Below are 20,319 nucleotides of genomic sequence, written 5' to 3'. Positions count from 1 at the left end.
GCGGGTCAGGGTGACCCGACAGTGCCAGAGGGGCTGGCTCCGCAGCGTCCTAGCGGGTCGGAGGCGGTGCGCACACTGGGGCTAAGCTCTCTTTTCTTGCCCTGTGCACCGACCTGTCCTGTGATTTCTCTAACTCTCTGGCACCAGTTTGGGAGAGACAACCCAGGAGAGGATTTGGGAATACGGATTCTCTTCTTAGGGGTTGTACATCTTTCTCTCTGTCGCTGTGGGGTTTTTTTCCCCTCTCTGTAACACTCTCTCTCCTGTGTGTTTTCCTCTTTCATGTCTTCTCTCTTCAACTTGTATGCATGTGTCCACATGTGTGTACATGTGTGCAAGTGTCTGTCACACACATAGAATCAGGCTGGCAGGTGATTACCCTACACCTCAGTGAACACTCCTGCGCAGAAACACACATCCCTCCCTTGCCCCAGCATTGTCACGCTCTGTGCAGACACCAAGTCACACACAGACCAAAGACACTCCACCCTCACCTGGCAATGTGGGGTGCCCTCCTGGTGGCTCTGAACATGGAAAGGCAGCTCCCATAATTTCCAGGCAGGGTGGCTGCTTGTGTGTGAGCTCTGTTCATGTACCGAATGGATCCCTCTAGCTGAAGTCTTGGGGCTCCTGTGCTGTGATGGGTAAACCAGAGGGGAGTCGGACATGGGGGGATTTTCAGGACACATCATTCTCCAGATTTTATCAGTGCTGGGAAGGGGGCTGGGGAGGCAGGAGATAGCGCCGTGTGGAAATGAAAATTCCTCCCAAGCCCGGATCCATGAATCACCAGGCCTGGGAGCCAGGGAGCTGTCATTCCTGCCTGGCCTGGCTTGGGCTCAGGGAGGGCTGTGTGAGGACGGGGCCACTGGCATGCAGCCTGGAGCAGGGGGCCATGACCTCACACTTAATTCAGTCCTAGTGGGCAGGTCACCTTGTGCGTCTTTTTTTATTTTTGAAGATCTATACTTACCCGGCTTGGGGCTGGGCCATGTAGAAATCTCGGCAGCCACTGTGCTGCTTAAAAAAGTTTTCTTTCTAAACATGGAAAAATATAGAACTTGTATTCCCTCCCTTCCCTCTCCAGCTCCTCCTTTCTCCCTGACGCGTGCCCAGGATCCCCTGGGTTTCTAGGTGTGTTTGTTTTGCCAGCTGCCTTCAAGGAGCTTGGTGAGGAGGGCCCTACCCCAGGCTGGTCTGGTGACTTCAACACTTTGGGAATGTTTGGGCAGACCCCGTCTTTGCCCTGGGGGCTTGCGGGGGGGGGGGGTTCAGTGCTTTCTTCTGCAGTGCTCAGGGTTGGAAGGCTTGCTGCTAGAGTGACAGGACTCTGCTTGGCATTATTTATTTTCTTCTGCTAAGTTGAAAAGGACCTGGGGGCTCCCGGAAACAATTTATGTCCACAAAGTACTTGAACACCATTCATCCAAGTGCAGAGATCCAGGGGTTCAGGAAGCAAGAGATAAGAAATGGATGAACTTGGGCTCAGGGGTCCCTTCAAGGTGACCCTCAGAGTTGCAGATGGCTTTCCCTTACCTTTGCACAGCCTGTACTGAAGTAACTCCTTGTTTGCCTCCAGCAGGGCTGCCCCTCTCCGGAAGGCTCAGTGACTACGGTGTGACCGTGCCCCGCAGCACAGATTTCCGGGGACGCTTCCTCTCGCATGTGGTGTCTGGCCCAGCAGCAGCCTCTACAGGGAGTGCGTCCGAGGACAGGCCACCTGCACCACCCTCACACTCTGGTCACCTACGGGTGGCCCGCAGCCCCCTGCGCCCCAGAGGAGCCGCTCCACAGCCTGACCGGCTCTACTTCAATGTCACTGTTTTTGGGGAGGAATTGCACTTGCGCCTTCGGCCCAACCGGCGGCTGGTGGTGCCCGGAGCCTCTGCGGAGTGGCAGGAGGACTTTCGGGAGCTCTTCCGGCAGCCCTTGCAGCAAGAGTGTGTCTACACCGGGAGTGTCACAGGCATGCCAGGGGCAGCTGTCGCCATCAGCAACTGTGATGGATTGGTAAGGGACAAGCCTTTCCTCAAGCTGCATTTTGCCCCTCTCCCCAGTCTCTGAGCCGGGCAGACCTGGCTTTCTCCTTAGCTCCCCTGTGTCTGGGACTCCTGTGGGCAGGTTGTGTGGTCTGGACTGTGCTGCTTTCCAAAGAAAACCGCACATGCCCTGCTCGCACCAGGTGTATGCTCTGCCAGGTGGATGGTGGCCCAGCTGGGATGATCCCTTATCCTGTACATCCCCTCACCATCCTCAGACAGGACGGGGCCACAACTTAGCTGGCAGGGATCTCTGAGCCCAGACACATGCAGGGGTGAGGAAGGCCGGCTCTGCTGGGACTGATTCTTGGCTGTGCCACTTACTAGCCACAAGGCTTTGGATAAGTTACTTGCCTTCCCTGTGGTTCTTTCCTGTGTGTAAAGTGAGGGCTTATTCATTCTGCACATGCTTATTGCGTGTGCCCCATAGGCCCAGCTCTGTCCAGGCTCTGGGGCTATGGGGGCCTGAGGCAGACACCGTCCCTGCTGTCATGGAGCGGACCTGCTGGTGATGATCACATGACCTGCCTTCCTGGGCAGCAGGGTTGGTGGTTGCACCTGCCTGGCTTGTGGTCCAGCCTCTGTTGGTGTTAGTGGCTATTATTGCTACTGTTACGTCCCCTGCTAACTCTGGTCCCTGGAGCCAGCCTGCTCTCTCTGCCTGCTCTGCTCTGTGAGTTCCCTTTCTTAGGACCTGCTCCCTCCTCCCAGGCATCACTGCAAACCAGACAGCCATGAGTGGCTGCTCTCTTTCTCACCCTCAATTTCTGCTGCATCTTGGTCCCCTCACTGCTCCTTCCTCAGTGTGCCAGGCCCTCCTGAGCCCGTGTGGCAGCCTCAGAGCAGTGGGCATTCTTTTCGGGGTCTCTGCTTGGTCAGGTATGAGCTGATGTGTCCCAGGAAAGGACCCATTTGCCCCTTTGCCTTTCAGCTTTAAGAGAGGGATGAGTCCTATGGGGGGATGGAAAAGGGGGTTTTCCCTTATTGGCAGGGCGGGGGGCACTTCTCACCGTCTTCCCATCCTTCAGAGGGACCTTCTTGCCAAATGGCTGCCTCTGTCTAGGCCAGTGCTTCTCAATCTTTCTTTCATCCCCTCCCCCCTGGAGCCTTCTTAGACATTTTTCCTAATCGCCACTTCCATGAAATTTTAATACCATAGATAAACTGAATATATGTTTATAACCTGTATGTATATCTGCGCTTTACATATAAAGACTAATTTTTTTGCCTTTCAAAGAACCAGATTTTGCCCATTTAACACCAAGGGAGGTGTTAGGGCCTCCCTTGAGAGGCTTGGTCTAGGCAGCAGTTGGTTCTCAAAGTTGAGCGTGTGCTAGAATCACCTGGAATGCGAGGGTTCTGTGGAGCAGACTTTGAGAGACCCAGGATGTAAGGACAGCTGCAGGCAGAAGGCTAAGACCTTGTCCTGATGCCAGGGTGAGCCTTGGCTGCCGGCCCGCCCTGGCTCAGCAGTTCTGTACAGCAGGAGTCCTCAGTCAGCCTGCTGGCTAGCGCTGTGCTGTGGCCACAAATTTTGGTTGAAAATCCAAGGTGACGTTTGGAAGAGACAGAAAGCGCCGGCGCACACCGGTGGCGTGGCTGAATGACCTGTGAACTCCTTCTAAGGTCATCGGCCACGTAGGCTGTCAGCCGTGCAGTGACAGGCTGGGTCTCCCGCTGGTTTGACTGCTGCCATAGATGTATACCGGGGACCAAAGGCATCCGTGGATGGTCATCACCATTAATAAAGTAACTGTCCATCCCCTGAGCCCCCTGAAAACTCCCTGTCATTGAACTAGTTCAGCAGCCCATTGATAAGTGGTCGCTGACGGTTAGATGATGCAGGGATCCTTCGTGACCCCGACCCAGCACCCGTGAAGCAAGGTCACGTGGCCACGGGCTGTGGTGCACAGTGACGAGCGGCACTCTGGTTGTTGGGGGTGGGAGGCTGCTCGGTGGGCCTGGGGCCAGGCGTTGCTCAGCCGACGTTGCTGACTTTTGGTGGCCTGTGAGTAAGTGTTCTCATTACTGTGTGACCTGGGCAGGCCACTCTCCATCTCTGGGCTTTACTCCTCTCATTTGTCCAAAGAGGGTCTGACGCTCCCTGGCAGATGGAAATCGCTTCACTGTGACATTTGCAGAAGCCGGATCAGGTCTCAGAGGCTGCCCAGGGATGGGCTTCTGGAGGCCTGTACTGCAGTGGAACTGAGGCTCGCCTGGTCCCCCTGCCCGTGGTAGAAATGGACCTCACAGGACTGAGCCCGTGTTTACACCAGGCCACTGCTTGTGCCCTTGACTGTTTCCAGAGGCCAGTCCCTCAGTCCGAATCCCAGGGGCCTCCATGTCCAGGTTCCTGACGGGCCACACCCCGCACAGAGGCCGCCCCAGAGCAGAGATTTCCTCACTTCCAGCCCATTCCAGAAACCTGCTCTGTGAGGGCAAGGGACTGTTTACAGTGTCCCAGCCGAGCCACCTTTGGACTCAGAAGGCTACTGAGCAGCATTTCGATGATAAGATTTAACTCTGGGTCTTCATGCGGTTTCTGGATTTTAACCTCATTTTCTTCAACATCTCAAGTGCCAAAGTCATTCATTCCAAACAAAATCTGAACCGAGCACTGGCCATGAGCAAGGCCCACAGGGAGATGAAGGGAAATGAAAGTGACACAAATAATAACAGTAGCAGGAACCAGTCCTTCCCACGGCCCGGGCACAGCGTGCGTCCCGTCCCAGCACACGTGCTGTCATGTGCATTCATGAACTGCACCCGTGGGGTCGATGAGGAAACGGAGCCGTGGGGAGGAGATCTGACAGTAACGCAGGCAGCGCCCCGTAGCATAGGACTTGACGGTTTGCGAGGCCCTTCAGTCGTATGCACTGTGTAGGCAGATACTGTTATTACCCTGCTTTGCACAGAGTCAGGTCCCTGCTCTCAAGGAATTTGGGTGCCAAGCAGTGGGGACCCCATAAGTAGAGTCCACATTACCTTGTTGGTTTTTCAGAACACAGTGCGGTGGGAACTCAGTAAACGGGAGTGATTACTATCTGAGGTGTCAGAGAAGATGGTATTTGAACTGGGCCTTGAAGGATGAGTAGAAGTTTGCTGGGTCCAAAGGGTAAGCCAGGCATTCCGAGCAGAGGAAAGAGGTTGAGCAAGTGGGTGAGGCTGGATGAGGCTGGGAGGGGATCCGAGAAGACACTGTGGGCAGGTGGGCCTTGGTCTGGCCGTGAGGAGGGCAGAATGGGAGAGGTGGGCCAGGGCACGGATGTGGCAGCCTGCTGTCTGAGAGGAATTTGGGTGGGGGGTTGGGAGGTATGGCTGTGTGACCCTGGGCTTGCTGCCTTCCTTCTCTGGGCCTCCCCTGCCTCCTCGGTATATCACAGAGGCAGAAATGGATGAGCTCAGCCTCTTCCTGCTCCGGCATTGGCACCTGTGACAGGGGCAGGCCTTGCTGGGGGAGCGTGGAGCCCGGCCCTTGGAAACCCATAGTTGACTCCTTCCTTCCTGGTGGGTCCGGGGGCATGCTCCGTGCCAGGCCTGGGCTGGGCTGTTGGGGCAGAGAGGAAAGACACCAGTCCTGAGCTTGGCCCTCACAGCCGAGCCAACGTGCCAGTTGTAAGATGGTCTGAACAAAGCCTTCTTGCCAGCCTTGCAGCCATTTGGCATCGTAGCTGCTCTGGTGAGAAGCACTGTGTCTAAACTGGTGGCTCGATCTTTTTTTAACTGGAACCTGCAATGGGGGCCGTGACCATCCCCCCTTCCAAGTCTTCTGCCATCCATAGAGTCACCACTGGGCACCTGGGGCAGCCGCTGGGGGAGTCTGTGCACTGCGGTTAATTCATGCCTGAACCTGAGCAATGAGTACCCTACCTTACTTCCCACCTGCTCTTCTGGAGGGCCTGGCATCGCAGCTGGGCAGGGGGGCTGGGAGGAGCCAGGACTGAGGGAGCCAGGACCCTGCCCTGGTGAGTTTGTAGGCTAATGGGGACCCAGATATAAAGCCAACAAATGAAAGTTCTGTGAGGCAGCAGCAGGAGGACCCATTTTTTTTTGGTTAGGGCACCTAGGAAGACTCCCCAGAGGAGGTGGCATTGGCTCAAGACTTTAAACATTGTAAAGCCCTAGTTGGTTTGGCTCAGTGGATAGAGTGTCGGACTGCGGACTGAAGGGTCCCGGGTTCGATTCCGGTCAAGGGCACATGCCTCGGTTGCAGGCTCCTCCCCAGCTCAGGCCTTGGCCCTCGTCAGGGCATGTGTAGGAGGCAACCAGTCGATGTGTTTCTCTCACATCAGTATTTCTCTCTGTCTTTCCCTCTCTCTAAAAGTTAATGGGGAAATATCCTCGGGTGAGGATTAAAAATAAGTGAATAAATAAACAAGGAAGAAAGTGTGGGGCGCCTGGCCAGCAGAGAGAACAACTGACTGAGACAAGCCTGAGGATGTGTGGGAGAATGAAAGAAGGGATGTGGGGAGACCAGGTCCTACTGCAGTGTTTCTTCTGGGAGTGGGGGTGGCTGTCAGACGCTAGGGCTCCAGGTTCAGAATGTGCCCAGGCGACAGCAGCAACCTGTACCCTTCAGAGCCTCGCTGGGGAGCCTGACCAGTTATGGCAGCAGTTCTCCCCATGCTCCCGTGACCCCCGACCTCCGAGGGCCTGTGGGCAGGACCCCTGGCTGGGGGCCAGGTGCAGAACAGACCCTCTGCCAGTGGTTGTGCCTCTGAATTCCTGGGAGGAATATGGGGGCCAGGGGTGAGGGCCACTTCCTGTGGGTCGGTCCTATAGGGGTTCTGAGGTACAGGAATGGGGTGAGCAGAGTGGGGTCCCTGCTTCTTTGTGGGGCCTTGTCCTCAATGAGGTCCTGGGCCTTGCTGCCCTGCACTGGGGTGATGGGGGCTTGGCTGCGCTGCCTCTGTGAGTCACGGGACTGGTGCGGAAGTATCCGCACGTGTAAGATCTGTCACCATCTGGTTTCATTTTCCACCCTGTGCAGATGGTGGATTTTTTTGAGGATATGTTTTTAGGGAGAGGAAGAGAGAGAGAGAGAGAGAGAAACATCAATGTGAGAGAAACAGCAATCGGTTGCCTCCAGTATGTGCCCCGACCAGGGCTAGAACCCACTGCAACCTAAGTGTGAGCCCTGACTGAGAAACGAACCTGCCACCTTTTGCTATACAGGACAACGCTCCAGCCAACGGAGCCACCTGGCCAGGGCTGCAGGTGGTGCATTCTTAACGAGCTGCACTAAGTAGACCCCTGGCAGACTGTGGGGAGAGGGCAGGGGAGGCTGAGTCCCAGCCCTTCTTCTTGCCTCTGTCTAATATTGTACAAGTCACAGAAGCTCTCTAAGCTCAGTCCTTTAATTTAAAAATGGGATTACAATGAGGGGGAGTTGGGGGCGGGGGTTGGGATTGATAGCTAAAAAGGTCGGGGGTATTTTTATGGGGTGACGAAATGCTCTAAAATTGATTATGGTGGTGGTTGCACAACTCTATGCATATAACTAAAAGCCATTGAACCTACACTTTAAATGCGTGAACTGTGTGGTATGTGAATTATATCTCAATTAAACTGTTATAAAAAGTGCCTGGCCCATACAATGGCCAATGGCAGGCATTGTTAGTCGTAATTCAGAGGCTACAGTCTAGGGTGGAAGAAAGTGTGGGATCCCTGCTCTGATACAGACTAGCTGTGTGGCCTTGAGTAAGTTTCTGAATCTCTGCTTAGATTCCTCATCTGTAAGGAGAGGAGAAGAGCAACCAACTATAAGGTTGCTCAGAGGATTAAATAAGACAATATAAAAGGTGAAAGGCCTGGTACGTGGTGGAGCCGTAAAAATGGGGATTGTTATTAACAGTAATATTTATTACTTCTTTACAGTAACGAATGCAGTACTTACAGTTCTTGTGAGAGCCCCTTGCACTGTAGCAGCACTTAGATGACCAGTGTTCTTGGGGGAGTCTGAGGCCACCTGTGGGCCCCGGTTGGCCAGGCCTGTTTCCTCCGCAGCAGCAGCTCTCTCTGAGGAAGGGGTCATATCGAGCTTGCTCAGTGCACGGACTGTGAATTCTACAACTGGGCTGCAATACCCCAGAGGCCTTCCAGGATGGCGGTGGGTGCGGGGGTGGGGGGATACTGAGAGGTGCTAAGTGGAGCATTCCCTTAACAATCAGTGGGTCCCTGCCTAGATGCAGGCGTAGACCTAGGTCCCTCTCTCCCTGGACTCCAGAAGCCCACAGTTTAAAGACAAGGCCAGCGCACAGTAGAGAGTGTGCGACAAGGCAGCCGACACCACTAGTAAACTCCAGGGTTCTGTGGAAATGCAGGGAAGCGTAATGCACTCCGTGGGTGGCGTGGAGGTGGGTGCTGAGAAGGGAGGTGCTTCCTGAGAAGGAAGGCTTCCTAGGGGAGGGGACGTTTGGGCTGGGCCTTTAAGCATCCATAGGAGTTTTTAAAGCCAAGAGGTAGGCTCTGTAAGCATCCTGCAGGAAAGGAAACCGGATGTCTTCACAGGATTCAAGGAATGGCAAGTCGCCCCAGCTCTCCCCGGGATGGACGTGCAGTGTGGGAATCCCTGCCTCCCGTGGAGCGTAGCCTTGTCTCTGTGGCCCTGGGGAGCACAGGGTTGTGAGCAGGAGTCACGTTAGCATTTGGGAGGTATCTTTCCCATGGCTCGTGCATGCTGGAGCGGCAGCTCTGACTGTGGCTCATTGGTGTCCTGGTGCCAACACCTGTCCTTGCTCTGGGGGCTGCTCCTTGCTGGCTGGGCAGGGAGCAGGTTGTCCTGGCAGCTCCTTCGGAAGCCCTGCTTGGCCCTGCTGCCCAGCCCTGCCCCTGGGGATGTGGAGTGTGAGGCCTCGAGTTTCGATGGTGCCCTCACAGAGCCACCTAGCTGTCCTGTCTCCGTATATCTTGGACTGCAGGCCACTTGCACTCACATGTCTGTGCTGAGAACCGGGGAAGAGGGTGGGGGTGTCTGGCTCCATGTTGGTGTAGGCCTGACCTCCACCTGCATCTCCAGCCTCTACCCCAGCCAGGCTAGAGCGTTCATGCCTCGTTTAGCGGCCCCTCTGACTCTGTTCATTCTGTTTTCACCCCCCATGGTGCCTTCCCCTTCTCTCTGCTTGATGCACCCCCCATCGTGGGCATTTAGTTCTCAGAAATCAGAGACTGTGCCTTACATCTCGCATTTCTCTGAGTGCGGAGCACAGGGCTGGGCTGTGGGCCACGGGAGGTTTTGACTTCAGATGCCTCTAGGAGGAGGGAATACAGGAGAAAGAGAAGAGGGTCAGCTACCAGCAGGGGAGGTGGGATTGTGCAAATTGGAGAGGACGATGCCCTCTCTAAAGGGAGCAGCATTTTGGTGGTGCAAAACCTTTGAGTGTTTTAAGGAGAAATCAGAAATATGGATTTTTAAGCAAAGTGGTCTATGCTTTAAGCAGAGTGTTCTATTTTTTAACACAGCAGGGCTGCTCGCCAGAGGCCAGGGGCTGCCCATGTAAGGCAGTGTGTGCAGCGGATGAGAGCATGGCCCCTGGAACCAGCCACCGGGTTGAGATCCGAGCTCTGCCTTTTACGTGCTGTGTGGCCTTGGACAGTTTCCAGATCTCTCTGTGCCTCAATGTCCTCATCCGTAAAGTGGGGATTATAAGAGTAGTCACTTCATAGAACTGTCATGTGTAAAGGGCTGAGCTCAGGACTCGATCAATACAGCAGCGTCAGCATTGCCTTTAAATGGTGTGGATTTGCTGGTGGAGTCTGCTGCGTCTGAGGGGATGGGTGGCGGGAAAGAAGAAGAGTCAAGAGCACTTAAAGTGCTGCCGCGGTGCCTAGATAATATGGAAACTGAGGCAGAGCCCACCGGTCGTTTCTCCAGATCCCTGGTCGCCCAGTCCAGTGCTCGTCTTGCTTCCAGAAGGCCCCTGGGCCTGTCTGAGTGGACGGCTGGGTTTCTGTGAATTCTACAACTGGGCTGCAATACCCCAGAGGCCTTCCAGGATGGCGGTGGGTGCGGGGGTGGGGGGATACTGAGAGGTGCTAAGTGGAGCATTCCCTTAACAATCAGTGGGTCCCTGCCTAGATGCAGGCGTAGACCTAGGTCCCTCTCTCCCTGGACTCCAGAAGCCCACAGTTTAAAGACAAGGCCAGCGCACAGTAGAGAGTGTGCGACAAGGCAGCCGACACCACTAGTAAACTCCAGGGTTCTGTGGAAATGCAGGGAAGCGTAATGCACTCCGTGGGTGGCGTGGAGGTGGGTGCTGAGAAGGGAGGTGCTTCCTGAGAAGGAAGGCTTCCTAGGGGAGGGGACGTTTGGTGCAGAACCTTTGAGTGTTTTAAGGAGAAATCAGAAATATGGATTTTTAAGCAAAGTGGTCTATGCTTTAAGCAGAGTGTTCTATTTTTTAACACAGCAGGGCTGCTCGCCAGAGGCCAGGGGCTGCCCATGTAAGGCAGTGTGTGCAGCGGATGAGAGCATGGCCCCTGGAACCAGCCACCGGGTTGAGATCCGAGCTCTGCCTTTTACGTGCTGTGTGGCCTTGGACAGTTTCCAGATCTCTCTGTGCCTCAATGTCCTCATCCGTAAAGTGGGGATTATAAGAGTAGTCACTTCATAGAACTGTCATGTGTAAAGGGCTGAGCTCAGGACTCGATCAATACAGCAGCGTCAGCATTGCCTTTAAATGGTGTGGATTTGCTGGTGGAGTCTTCGTCTGAGGGGATGGGTGGTGGGAAAGAAGAAGAGTCAAGAGCACTTAAAGTGCTGCCACGGTGCCTAGATAATATGGAAACTGAGGCAGAGCCCACGGCGGTCGTTTCCAGATCCCTGGTCGCCCAGTCCAGTGCTCGTCTTGCTTCCAGAAGGCCCCTGGGCCTGTCTGAGTGGACGGCTGGGTTTCCAGTCCTCGAGGTGGTGTGATCCAGCAGCTTCAGCTCCCCAGTCTCCCTACAGCTGTGTCTTGCTGGAATAATAACTTATTTATGATATGGAATAGAAGCCAGACATCACCTCACTGCCTCTCCTCTGAGCAGAGCCAGACTCCCATTCCAGCAAGGGCTGGTCGGGGGCACTTTCTATTTTTCTTCCCTGGCATCTCCGGGCTGGCTGGAGCGCTGAGTGTGGTGGGGGCTGCTCTTGCCTTCCATCTGCGTCCCAGTGTCAGTGTGGCAGAGGCCCGGGGGGCGGGGAGCCTCGGTGAGGGCCCAGGGGGTCTCTGCATTCCCTGGACCCTACACTGGGAAGTTCCCAAGCCACCTGCCAGGCCCAGCATTCCATTTTCAGCATGTGGGCCTTGCTCAGCCTTCCAAGACAACAATAGTCAGAGGAACACGTGCAGGCCCCAGGCAGCGCCACGGAGCTCCTTGTCAGCACAAATAATCCTTGTGTTATGATAGCCTCCGGTGGTGCATCCCAGCTCAGCGTCATTTCCACAGGAACCCTGACTTTGGCCTGCGTGCACACAGCTGGGCTGGAAGTGGCCGTGGGGGCCTCTCTGTCCCCTCTTCACTTTCCAGACCAGAAAGCCGAGGCTCGGGAAAGGGAAGGGACTCGCCCAGGGTCGTGCAGTAGGCGATTGTCAGGGCCGATGGCGTCTGGTGCCTGAATCCCAGTCCAGTGCTCCCCCCACCCCACCCCCCATCCCACGTGACCTCTCTCAAGTCAGTGGAAAAAGACGAGTAAATGTGACTGGTCACTCAAGGTCATCAGCCTTGTGATGGCCATGAAGCGGTGGCCTGGCAACAGCTTGACAGCATGCGTGTCGAAAGGGACTGGTCCAGGGGTTGCCCTGTGGGGGGGCCTTGGGAGTCCTCGCCTGGGTCCCAGGTGGAGGTGTTTACGAGGCTCCCACTGTGAGGGTCATTGTTTTCCTAAAACTGGGAAGCCAACTAAGAAAAAACCAATGTCAACAGCCCCATTAGCTGGGATCTGAAGCTCAAAAGTTAGCCCCGAGTCGCCGATGTTTTATCCATTTTCAACCTATTGCAGGGCAGTGGGCTGCGGTTGTGTACACACTGCTTGTCGTGGAACATTACAAACCCTGCAGTCTCGTTTTCTTCTGCTTCTGCAACGTCACTGAACAGGCCCCTTTTAGAGAAACCTCCGACGGTGGGATCGTCGGGACACGCTTGGCTGAATGCACACCCTGTTCCCCACGGGCCGGGCCGCTGGACGCCCTTTGTCGGCTTTTGCTTCTCCGCCAACCAAACATTTATGCCTTTGATCTTCCAGAAAACAGCCGTACCCCCAGCCACCCCGGCCCACAAGAGAGGTTCATTTCCGCCCCTCGAGGCTGGCAGCGCTCACACTCCGCATTAGCTCCTCCAGCCCAAAGAGGCCTTGTGTTCCGCAGCCCCGCAGGCTGCTGGCCCGGTGCACTGAGTGCTTAATACTTCGTCACCTCATAACTCACGGTCCCTGGATGGGGAGGCTCCAGGTGAAGCGCGGTCCCCTAAGCCGCGGCCAGTTAGTGGGAAAGCAGGTCTCTCATGAAGAGCCATAGCCCAGGGGAGTTTTTTGGAGGTTTGGCGTCAGGGATGCTTGTTGAACGTGTTTTGATCCAAAGGTGGTCACAGGCAAGGATGCTTAATACTTCGTCACCTCATAACTCACGGTCCCTGGATGGGGAGGCTCCAGGTGAAGCGCGGTCCCCTAAGCCGCGGCCAGTTAGTGGGAAAGCAGGTCTCTCATGAAGAGCCATAGCCCAGGGGAGTTTTTTGGAGGTTTGGCGTCAGGGATGCTTGTTGAACGTGTTTTGATCCAAAGGTGGTCACAGGCGTTGTGGTTCAGTACTTGTCCTCCTAAAGCTGTGTCTGCAAGAGGGACAGACAGACATACCCACCGAGAGCTCCTGGGGGCACGGAGGAGGGAGAGATGATGGGATGGCATTTGAGCTGGGCTGGAAGGGCAATTCTGGCAGAGCTCACAGCAGGGGCAAAGGCCTGGGGCCATGTGGACACCCGTGGTTCAGAGCAGGTCCCTGAGCTGCTGGGGGGCAGGGGGACACGGGGAATGGAGGTTGTTGCTATTGATTCCAAAAGACAAAGAAACAGGGCTTGATGGGAATAACAAGTGCCAGGTGGTCCGAACCACCCTGCAGTCTCCCCGGGCGATGGGCATGGCCTCCCTAACTGATCTCCCTGCTTGCATCCTTTCAACTATTCACCCAGACCCCTCCCGCCCCCGAATACTCCCTGGGAGCAGCTCCGTGGGCCCTGGAGTTGTTCCTCCTGCCGGTCCTCCTGCGACCTCCTCTGCTCCTCCCTCCCCGCTCCCGATGCCCTCCTTGCTGGGACACCCCTTCCCAGAACCGCCAGCACCTGCCCCTCACCTTCCTCAGACCTTTGCTCAGATGTCCCCTTCTTAGAACATCATCCCTGACTTGCTTATTTGAAATGTCAACCCCCCATTTTCTCCTCTGCTTGGTTTTTCTCCATGACTATTTCCATGTGGTGTGCCATATTTTTACCTAGTCCCCCCCTTGAGGTGAGGAGGAATTTTTGGCTGTGTCCCCAGCACCTAGAACAGGGCCTGCTCAGTGCATATCTGATGAACGAATGAAAGCATGAATGAATGAATAGATAAATAGTGCTGCAGACAGAGGTTAGGAGAGGTAAACTTGCAGAGATGTGGGTGAACACGTAAAGTGAGTGGAGGACCCGGTGAATGGCCGGAGTGGCTGGCGTGTGGGCTTCGGGTTGTTCGTAACTGAGGGCTCGGCACAGACAAGCTTTGATGAAGTGTCTGAGTTCTAAGAAGTCTGGAAAACATGCTACTGTGCTGGGCCCTGCGCAGGAGTCAGGACAGTGGCTGCCTCGTTTGATGGTGATTTCCAGCTCCCCGGGGGCTCCTCCCACTGTGCAGAGGATGTGGTGGCGCCTGAAGGGGATGTGTGTGGAGCTGGGCCTGGCACGGAATTCGGGCGGCCGATCTACTCTCTGTCCTCCTGTGCTCACCCTCCTTCTGTAGGGAACCTTCACCGCCCGCGCCCCGCCCCCCCCCCACACACATCCCTCATTTATCACTCACTGCAGACCCGCCATGTGTCAGACTAAGTGGGAAACATTTTACATGCGTGATCTCATGTGGGGGAGACATGGTTTAAAACCAAGCCAACACCGCTCTGGGCCAGGCTAAAGGATCAGAGGAGAGGCCTGGCTGGATCAAGGATCTGGGACAAGTGACCTTAGCCGTGGGAGGGACTGGCAGCCTCTTTTCCCTACGTTTGTCCCACCATCAGCTGGCTGGCTTCTGAGCCGTGGGGCTCAGACTGCAGGGCCTCAATGCAGGGGGCTGCTGCTCAGCTCGGGGCCTGGCAGCCACCCGCCGTCTGGCACGTGAGGGCTCCTTCCTGTCTCTTCGTCCTGAAGCTGCCGCCTCTGCTGCCAGGACTCCAGGCCAACCAGGGGGCCAGGCAGAGCTCCCAGCCGAGCTTGGTGGGCCGTGGTGGTGACAAAGGGAGAAGCCTCAGAGCCACGTGGCTCCTGGGCAGGGGGGATGGAAACGGGGGGTGGTTGCCAGCCTGGCAAAGTCCGCCCTGGACTCTGGTTGGGCTCCAGGGTGGGGGTCTGCAGCCCAAGAGGAGTCGCCGACACCTGCAGTGTGAGGCCCTGCCCTGCCCCTGGGCTGGCCAACCGCCACTGGGGTGGGGTCCCACAACTGAGCACCTTGCCTTTAAGGACATTTAAGCGTTTGAAAACCCAAGCAGCTGTGTTTTCCGCAGGCCAGAGGACAGACTCAATCACGCCTTCATCTTCATCATCATCGTAGAGGTACTGACGTGGAGACTCCCCAGCTGGGGGGCTGTGACATCGTTGATTTGGCTACCCAGCAGACCATAGCCCTCCTTCCCCCCTCCAACACCCCCACCCTGCTCAGGGAAAGTTTTAGTCAATTATTCTTCACTCACATGGAGTCCCACCTCGAGGGGAGGGGATAGTTAGGCTCTAAGACAGCACCTAAGGCACAGCTCACATGTGGTCCAGATGGGCCTTGGTCACGCTCAGCCTGAGGAGATGCTCACAGCGGAAGGGCTGCGCAGGAAGCCGGCCTGTCCAGACTCCGTCCCCCCAGCCCCTCGGTCAGGGCATGCACCCACTGTCCTCTCCTTCCCTCTCTGTCTTTCGTGCCCATTTCCTGCATCATGACAAACTCTTCTGGTTCGGCACTCCATGCTGCTACTGCTGTTTTTGTGAAACATGGATGATCACTTTGTCTGAGTACCATTCTGTTTTTGGGAGCTTCCAGAGTCTAGAGCATCGGTTCGGGCCCTGGCTGCACATTAGAATTTCCTGGGCAGCATTGAGAAAATCCGACGCCCCACTGCTGAGATTTGATTCATTGGTCTGGGGCCGTGGTTGGCAAACTGCGGCTCACGAGCCACATGCAGCTCTTTGGCCCCTTGAGTGTGGCTCTTCCACAAAATACCACGTGTGGGCCCGCACCACGTACAGTGCGATTGAAACTTCGTGGCCCATGCGCAGAAGTCGGTATTTTGTGGAAGAGCCACACTCAAGGGGCCAAAGAGCCGCATGTGGCTCGCGAGCCACAGTTTGCCGACCACTGGGTGGAGGGTAGGCTGGGCGTCAGTAGTTCTGCAAATCTCCGGCTGATTCTATGGGCATCCAGGGGTGAGACCACTGGCGTAGCCTCCTGGGTTTGACGGAAAAGTTAGGGTCACCTCATGGGGGACCAGGAGAGACAGGTTGAAGAGGGAAGGAAAGGTAGTCAGCCACCCTGCTGTGGGCCAGGCCTCAGGAGGGGTATCCTCTTCATTGTTTTATTCCATCCTCCCAGCAACCCTTTGGCTTCAGGTGTGGAAACTGAGGCTTGCAGAGGGCCTGTGTCACCAGCTGGGAAGGACCGGCTTGGGTGGAGGCCCTGGGGTTTCACGCCCAGGCAGCCTCTACACCACTTTGCAAGGAGGTTGGATGACAGGAGGAGACTCCCATGGCGTTTGTCTCCTTTTTAAAACTTTGCTTAAGAAGAATTGTTGTACTGTCATGACTTGCTCATTGTAGCAGGCAGACATTCCGTGCAGGACTGGCTTTCCTTTTCAGATAGGGGGGTTATAGAAAAGTTAGAAAAGTCTAAAGAGAAGGAATTGCCTACAGTTCTGCCCCCCAGAGACAACTCTCCAACAACTGAGTGTTTCCACTGACCTTTTATCTGTGCATGTTCTTACCTTTAACATTACCCTGTACCAGCATCCTGTTGGTGGGGACGTCTCCCCTGAAGGATGCTCAACCACAGGTATTTTTTACTGTTTACAGGCAGGGGATTTGAGCAGGTCCAAGCCAGGTCACCGTGGAGCCAGGAGTTAGAGACAAAGCATCCTGTGGTTCCGGAATGCTGCTTCTGGCACCCCCGCATGAGCCCCTGGGCTCCCGGGCACACTTTGAACCATAGTCATGATAACCATGCGGCAGATCGAGCGCGTGCATGGTCATTGCTGCCAGGGCGACCATTCTGGGTGCTCTATGTGTATTTCTCAGGGCAGCCCCAAAGAGAGGTGTGTTGTAATCCTGAAGCACAGGGATGTTGAGCGACTTGCCAAGATGAGATGGACTGAGAGTCCCAGAGCCCAGCTTCTGGCTTTAGTGTCTCTGCATTTACTCCCCACACTCCCCACATCACTTCTCCCCCCGAGAAGGATTCTTGCTGCAAATGGACGGGGCCCAGCAAGACCTCAGTTGCCTTTCACCCAGCACCTCCCAGGGTGTGGGGCCTGCAGAGGTCATGACCCCAGGAAGTGCGGCCAAGTGGTCATCCCAGATAACTTCCTCCAGTTGGTGGAGGCTCTCTGCTTCCTGGTGTTTCTTCCAACCCTTTGGCCTGTTCTGGGAGCCCTAAGGCCGCCTGAGTGGGCGTGGCAGGGTGTGCCAGTTGAGGACAAGCCTGGCGATTCTCGGCTCCATCCTCCCAGGGCTCTTCCTCCTGCCTGTTCTCAAGGCTGCAGCTTGGGGTGAATCAGCTTTTAGACTTTCCCTGGCGTGGGCCCAGGCCTTGGCAGCCCAGCCTCCAGCAGAGCTCTGTGGCTTGGGGCTTCCACATCAGGTTTGAATTATATGAATCTCAGCAACCTCAGGCTTTCATCCCAGCTCTGCTGACTCATGCTTTCGTGGTAGTGGGCCGCCTGTGCACCTTATGTGTGTGTGTGTGTGTTGTCTGCCTGCACATGTGTTGTCTCTGTGTGTATGTTGTCTCAGTGCATGTGTATGTGTCACCTTGGTGCATGCGTGGCATCTCCCTGTGTATGTGTCATCTTTTTTTCATAGCTTTATTGAGATAAAATTCACCTGCCACACAAGTCACTATTTAAAGTATGTGATTCAGTGGATTTTTATCATATGCACAGAGTTGTATAATTATTACCACATTCAATTTTAGAACATTTCCTCTATCTCAAAAGAAGTCCTGTGCCCTTTAGCTATCACCCCTTTAATCTATTACCCCATCCCCCAATAACCACTAATCTACTTTCTGTCTCTATAGATTTCCCTCTATTCTGGACATTTTATATAAATGGAGCCATATATATGTGGCCTTTGGTGACTGGCTTCTTTCATTCCCTGTAATGTTTTCAGGATTCACCACATTACAGCATATCTCAGTACTTCATTCCTTTTTAGGGCTGAATAATATTCCATTGTGTGATACACCACCTTTTGTTTATCCAGTCATCAGTTGATGGACATTTGGGTTTTCTACTTTTTGGTTCTTGTGAGCAGTGCTGCAGTGAACATTTGTGTAAAAGTCTTCGTGTGACATATATTTTCATTCCTCTTGAGTATATACCAAGGAGTGGACTTGCTGGGCCATATGGTAACTCTGTTTCATATGTGAGGTACTTCCAGACTGTTTTCCAAAGTGGCTGCATCACTTTACATTCCCACCAGCAATGTGTAAGGGTTCCACTTTCCCCACATCCTTGGCAACACTTATTATGGGACCTTTTGATTCTAGCCATCCTAGTGGGTGCGAAGGGGTGTCTCATTGTGGTTTTGATTTACATTTCCCTACGGATAAATGATGTCGAGCACCTTTTAAAGGGCTTCTTGGTCATTTGTATGTATTCCTTGGAGCAATGTTTACTTAGATCCTGTTTCTACTTTTAAACTGGGTTGTTTGTCTTTTTATTATTGAGTTACATGTGTTCTTTATATGTTCCGGGTACAAGTCCCTAATCAGGAGAGCAGAGGCTGGTCTCTCACGTCCTTATGCAACCCCAACCCCCTCATGTCTAGCTTGCAGTGGTTGCTTCATGAAGACAGAGGACGTACTGAGGGAGGAAAGGGTCTGGGCCACCTGGAAGAGGCCTGGCAGGAGTGGCGGTCCCAGGGTGTGTGGGTGTGGGGTGTGGGGTGGGGCTGGCCCCCTCTCTCATGACTGAGACAGTTGGGCCCAGGGTGACCATCTGAGGTTCTAGTACCTGCAAGCTACCTTGGGTGCAGCTTTCAGTTGAACTGACTCAACAGAATGATGGGTGGTGGGAGAGGTGGGGGAAGGATTTGAAAACCCCACTCCCGGACCCACCCCTCCTCTTGATGTCTAAATTGAGTGGCTGGAACATGATGGTGCCATTTTCTGGGATGGGGTGGCATAGGAGGAGTGGGAGGTTGGCTTTAAAATTTGAGGTGCCCAGCGGAGGCCCGGGTCTCTGTCAAGGAGACTGTTGGACAATTCCACATGGAATTCTGGGAGGGTCAGGGCTGGGATGTAATTTAGGAGTTATCTGAAAGTACCTGGTATTGAAAGCCTTGGGATCAGGGGAAATTCCCAGGAGAAATGTGTGGCTGGATGAGCTGAGTGAGACCAGGATGAAGAATTGGTGCTGGCTCTGGCCACTGAGGTCACAGGTGGCCCTAAGGAGAGCAGCTTCCGGGAAGCAATGGCTCTGGAAGTCCCTGTGGGCTGGGCTGAGGAGAGACATGAGACCTGGAAATGGAGGCAGGTGGAGGCTATGGCCGGGTCTCTGCTTCTCCTGGACCGAGCTGGGAGGGAGGAAGAGGGAGAGAGAGACAATGGAGGCAGGTGGAGGCTATGGCCGGGTCTCTGCTTTCTCCTGGACTGAGCTGGGAGGAAGGGAGAGTGAGAGAGAGACAGAAACAATGATGAGAGGGAATAATTGACTGGCTGCCTCCTGCACGCCCCTCACTGGGGATCGAGCCTGCAACCTGGGACCCTTCAGTCCACAGGCTAACTGAGCCAAACCAGCTCCGGCTGGTGGCAGCATTTCTGATTCCCACACCACTCCCAGTGTGTGCGTCACCTCAGACTCCACTTGCGGGGTTTTCTTTCATTTCCTACGGTGGAACAGGTTCAGGCTGAATTTGCTGGAAGCCTAGAACCTAAGCACAGCTGGCAGTAAAATTCTCATAATGGAATTTCCAGAACAAGTTCGGGCCCACGAATGCACTCTCCTTGGGAGGTGGTGGGATGGTGGGGTTGGCGGAAGCCTGCTCTGCTTCTTTCTCTTCTGCGAGGCCCCACAGAGGCCGGTCTTGGAAGGAGAAGGAAGAGGAGACCTGGCTCTATTGGCACTGCCATCTTGAAATGCTCCCTTCTTCTGGGCATTCAACAAAGGTTGGCGAACGGAGGGTGCCACATGTGGGTTTAAGATCCCCTGTCCCAGAGCCAAGCTGTCTTCTCGGAACCAAGCCACTTGCCCTGTCTGGACCCCCGGCTGGGTCCTTGCCTGTTGTCTCTGCACTTGACTCAGCGCAGATGGAGCGCTGCCCTTGTCCTTAGACTCTTGCACCATCTGAGGACATGTATTCCAGGCCTCGGGGGTCTCTTCCCGGGACCTCCCTGGCTCTTTGTACCCTTGCCTCCCAAATTTACATGCAAGTACATGCAATTTTAGGATAAACATGTTTATATGCACATGCACACACACATACTAATTCCAAAATACTAGGGCTTCAATAATTTGCTAAAATATTTGGGACCTCACCCTCATGATAGCTACTGGTGACAACTGAACTTGCTCAGTTATGACCCACTGCAGGGTCCTCTTCTGTCACCAGGAGTGATTTGCTCTGGAATTACTCAGGAGTTGGGGGCTTCCCCTGAGGGGAAGCAGGACTGGAAAATCTCAATTAGCGTGGCCTGGAGGCCTCTGCATGAAGAGGCAGCAGAAGGTGGGCCCTTCACAACCAAAACAATGTCACAGTCATATGGGAAAAGTCAAACAAGTCTCCCCCATCAGCCAGTCACCTTCTAGGAAAGGCCCCGCGGAACAGTTATATTAAAGGTCTTGAGCTTGGCTGAGGGGGGTGGGGGGGT

The 20,319-nt window shown here is 54.7% G+C and overlaps 1 protein-coding gene across 1 annotated transcript in view; it reads left to right on the top strand.

The window, feature by feature from the left end:
- The first annotated feature begins 1,585 nt into the window (after positions 1-1,585).
- Positions 1,586-20,319, top strand: part of ADAMTS14 (ADAM metallopeptidase with thrombospondin type 1 motif, 14) — a 78,036-nt gene continuing 59,302 nt past the window's right edge. The window contains exon 1 of the mRNA XM_014530375.1: positions 1,586-2,010. Within this exon, the coding sequence (XP_014385861.1) occupies positions 1,969-2,010 (42 nt within the window). The 5' untranslated portion in view covers positions 1,586-1,968. The remainder of the gene's footprint in view (positions 2,011-20,319) is intronic.

The sequence above is a fragment of the Myotis brandtii genome, unplaced genomic scaffold, assembly GCF_000412655.1.
Source record: "Myotis brandtii unplaced genomic scaffold, ASM41265v1 scaffold735, whole genome shotgun sequence".
NCBI lineage: Eukaryota > Metazoa > Chordata > Mammalia > Chiroptera > Vespertilionidae > Myotis > Myotis brandtii.
This window is presented reverse-complemented; position numbering and strand designations above follow the sequence as displayed.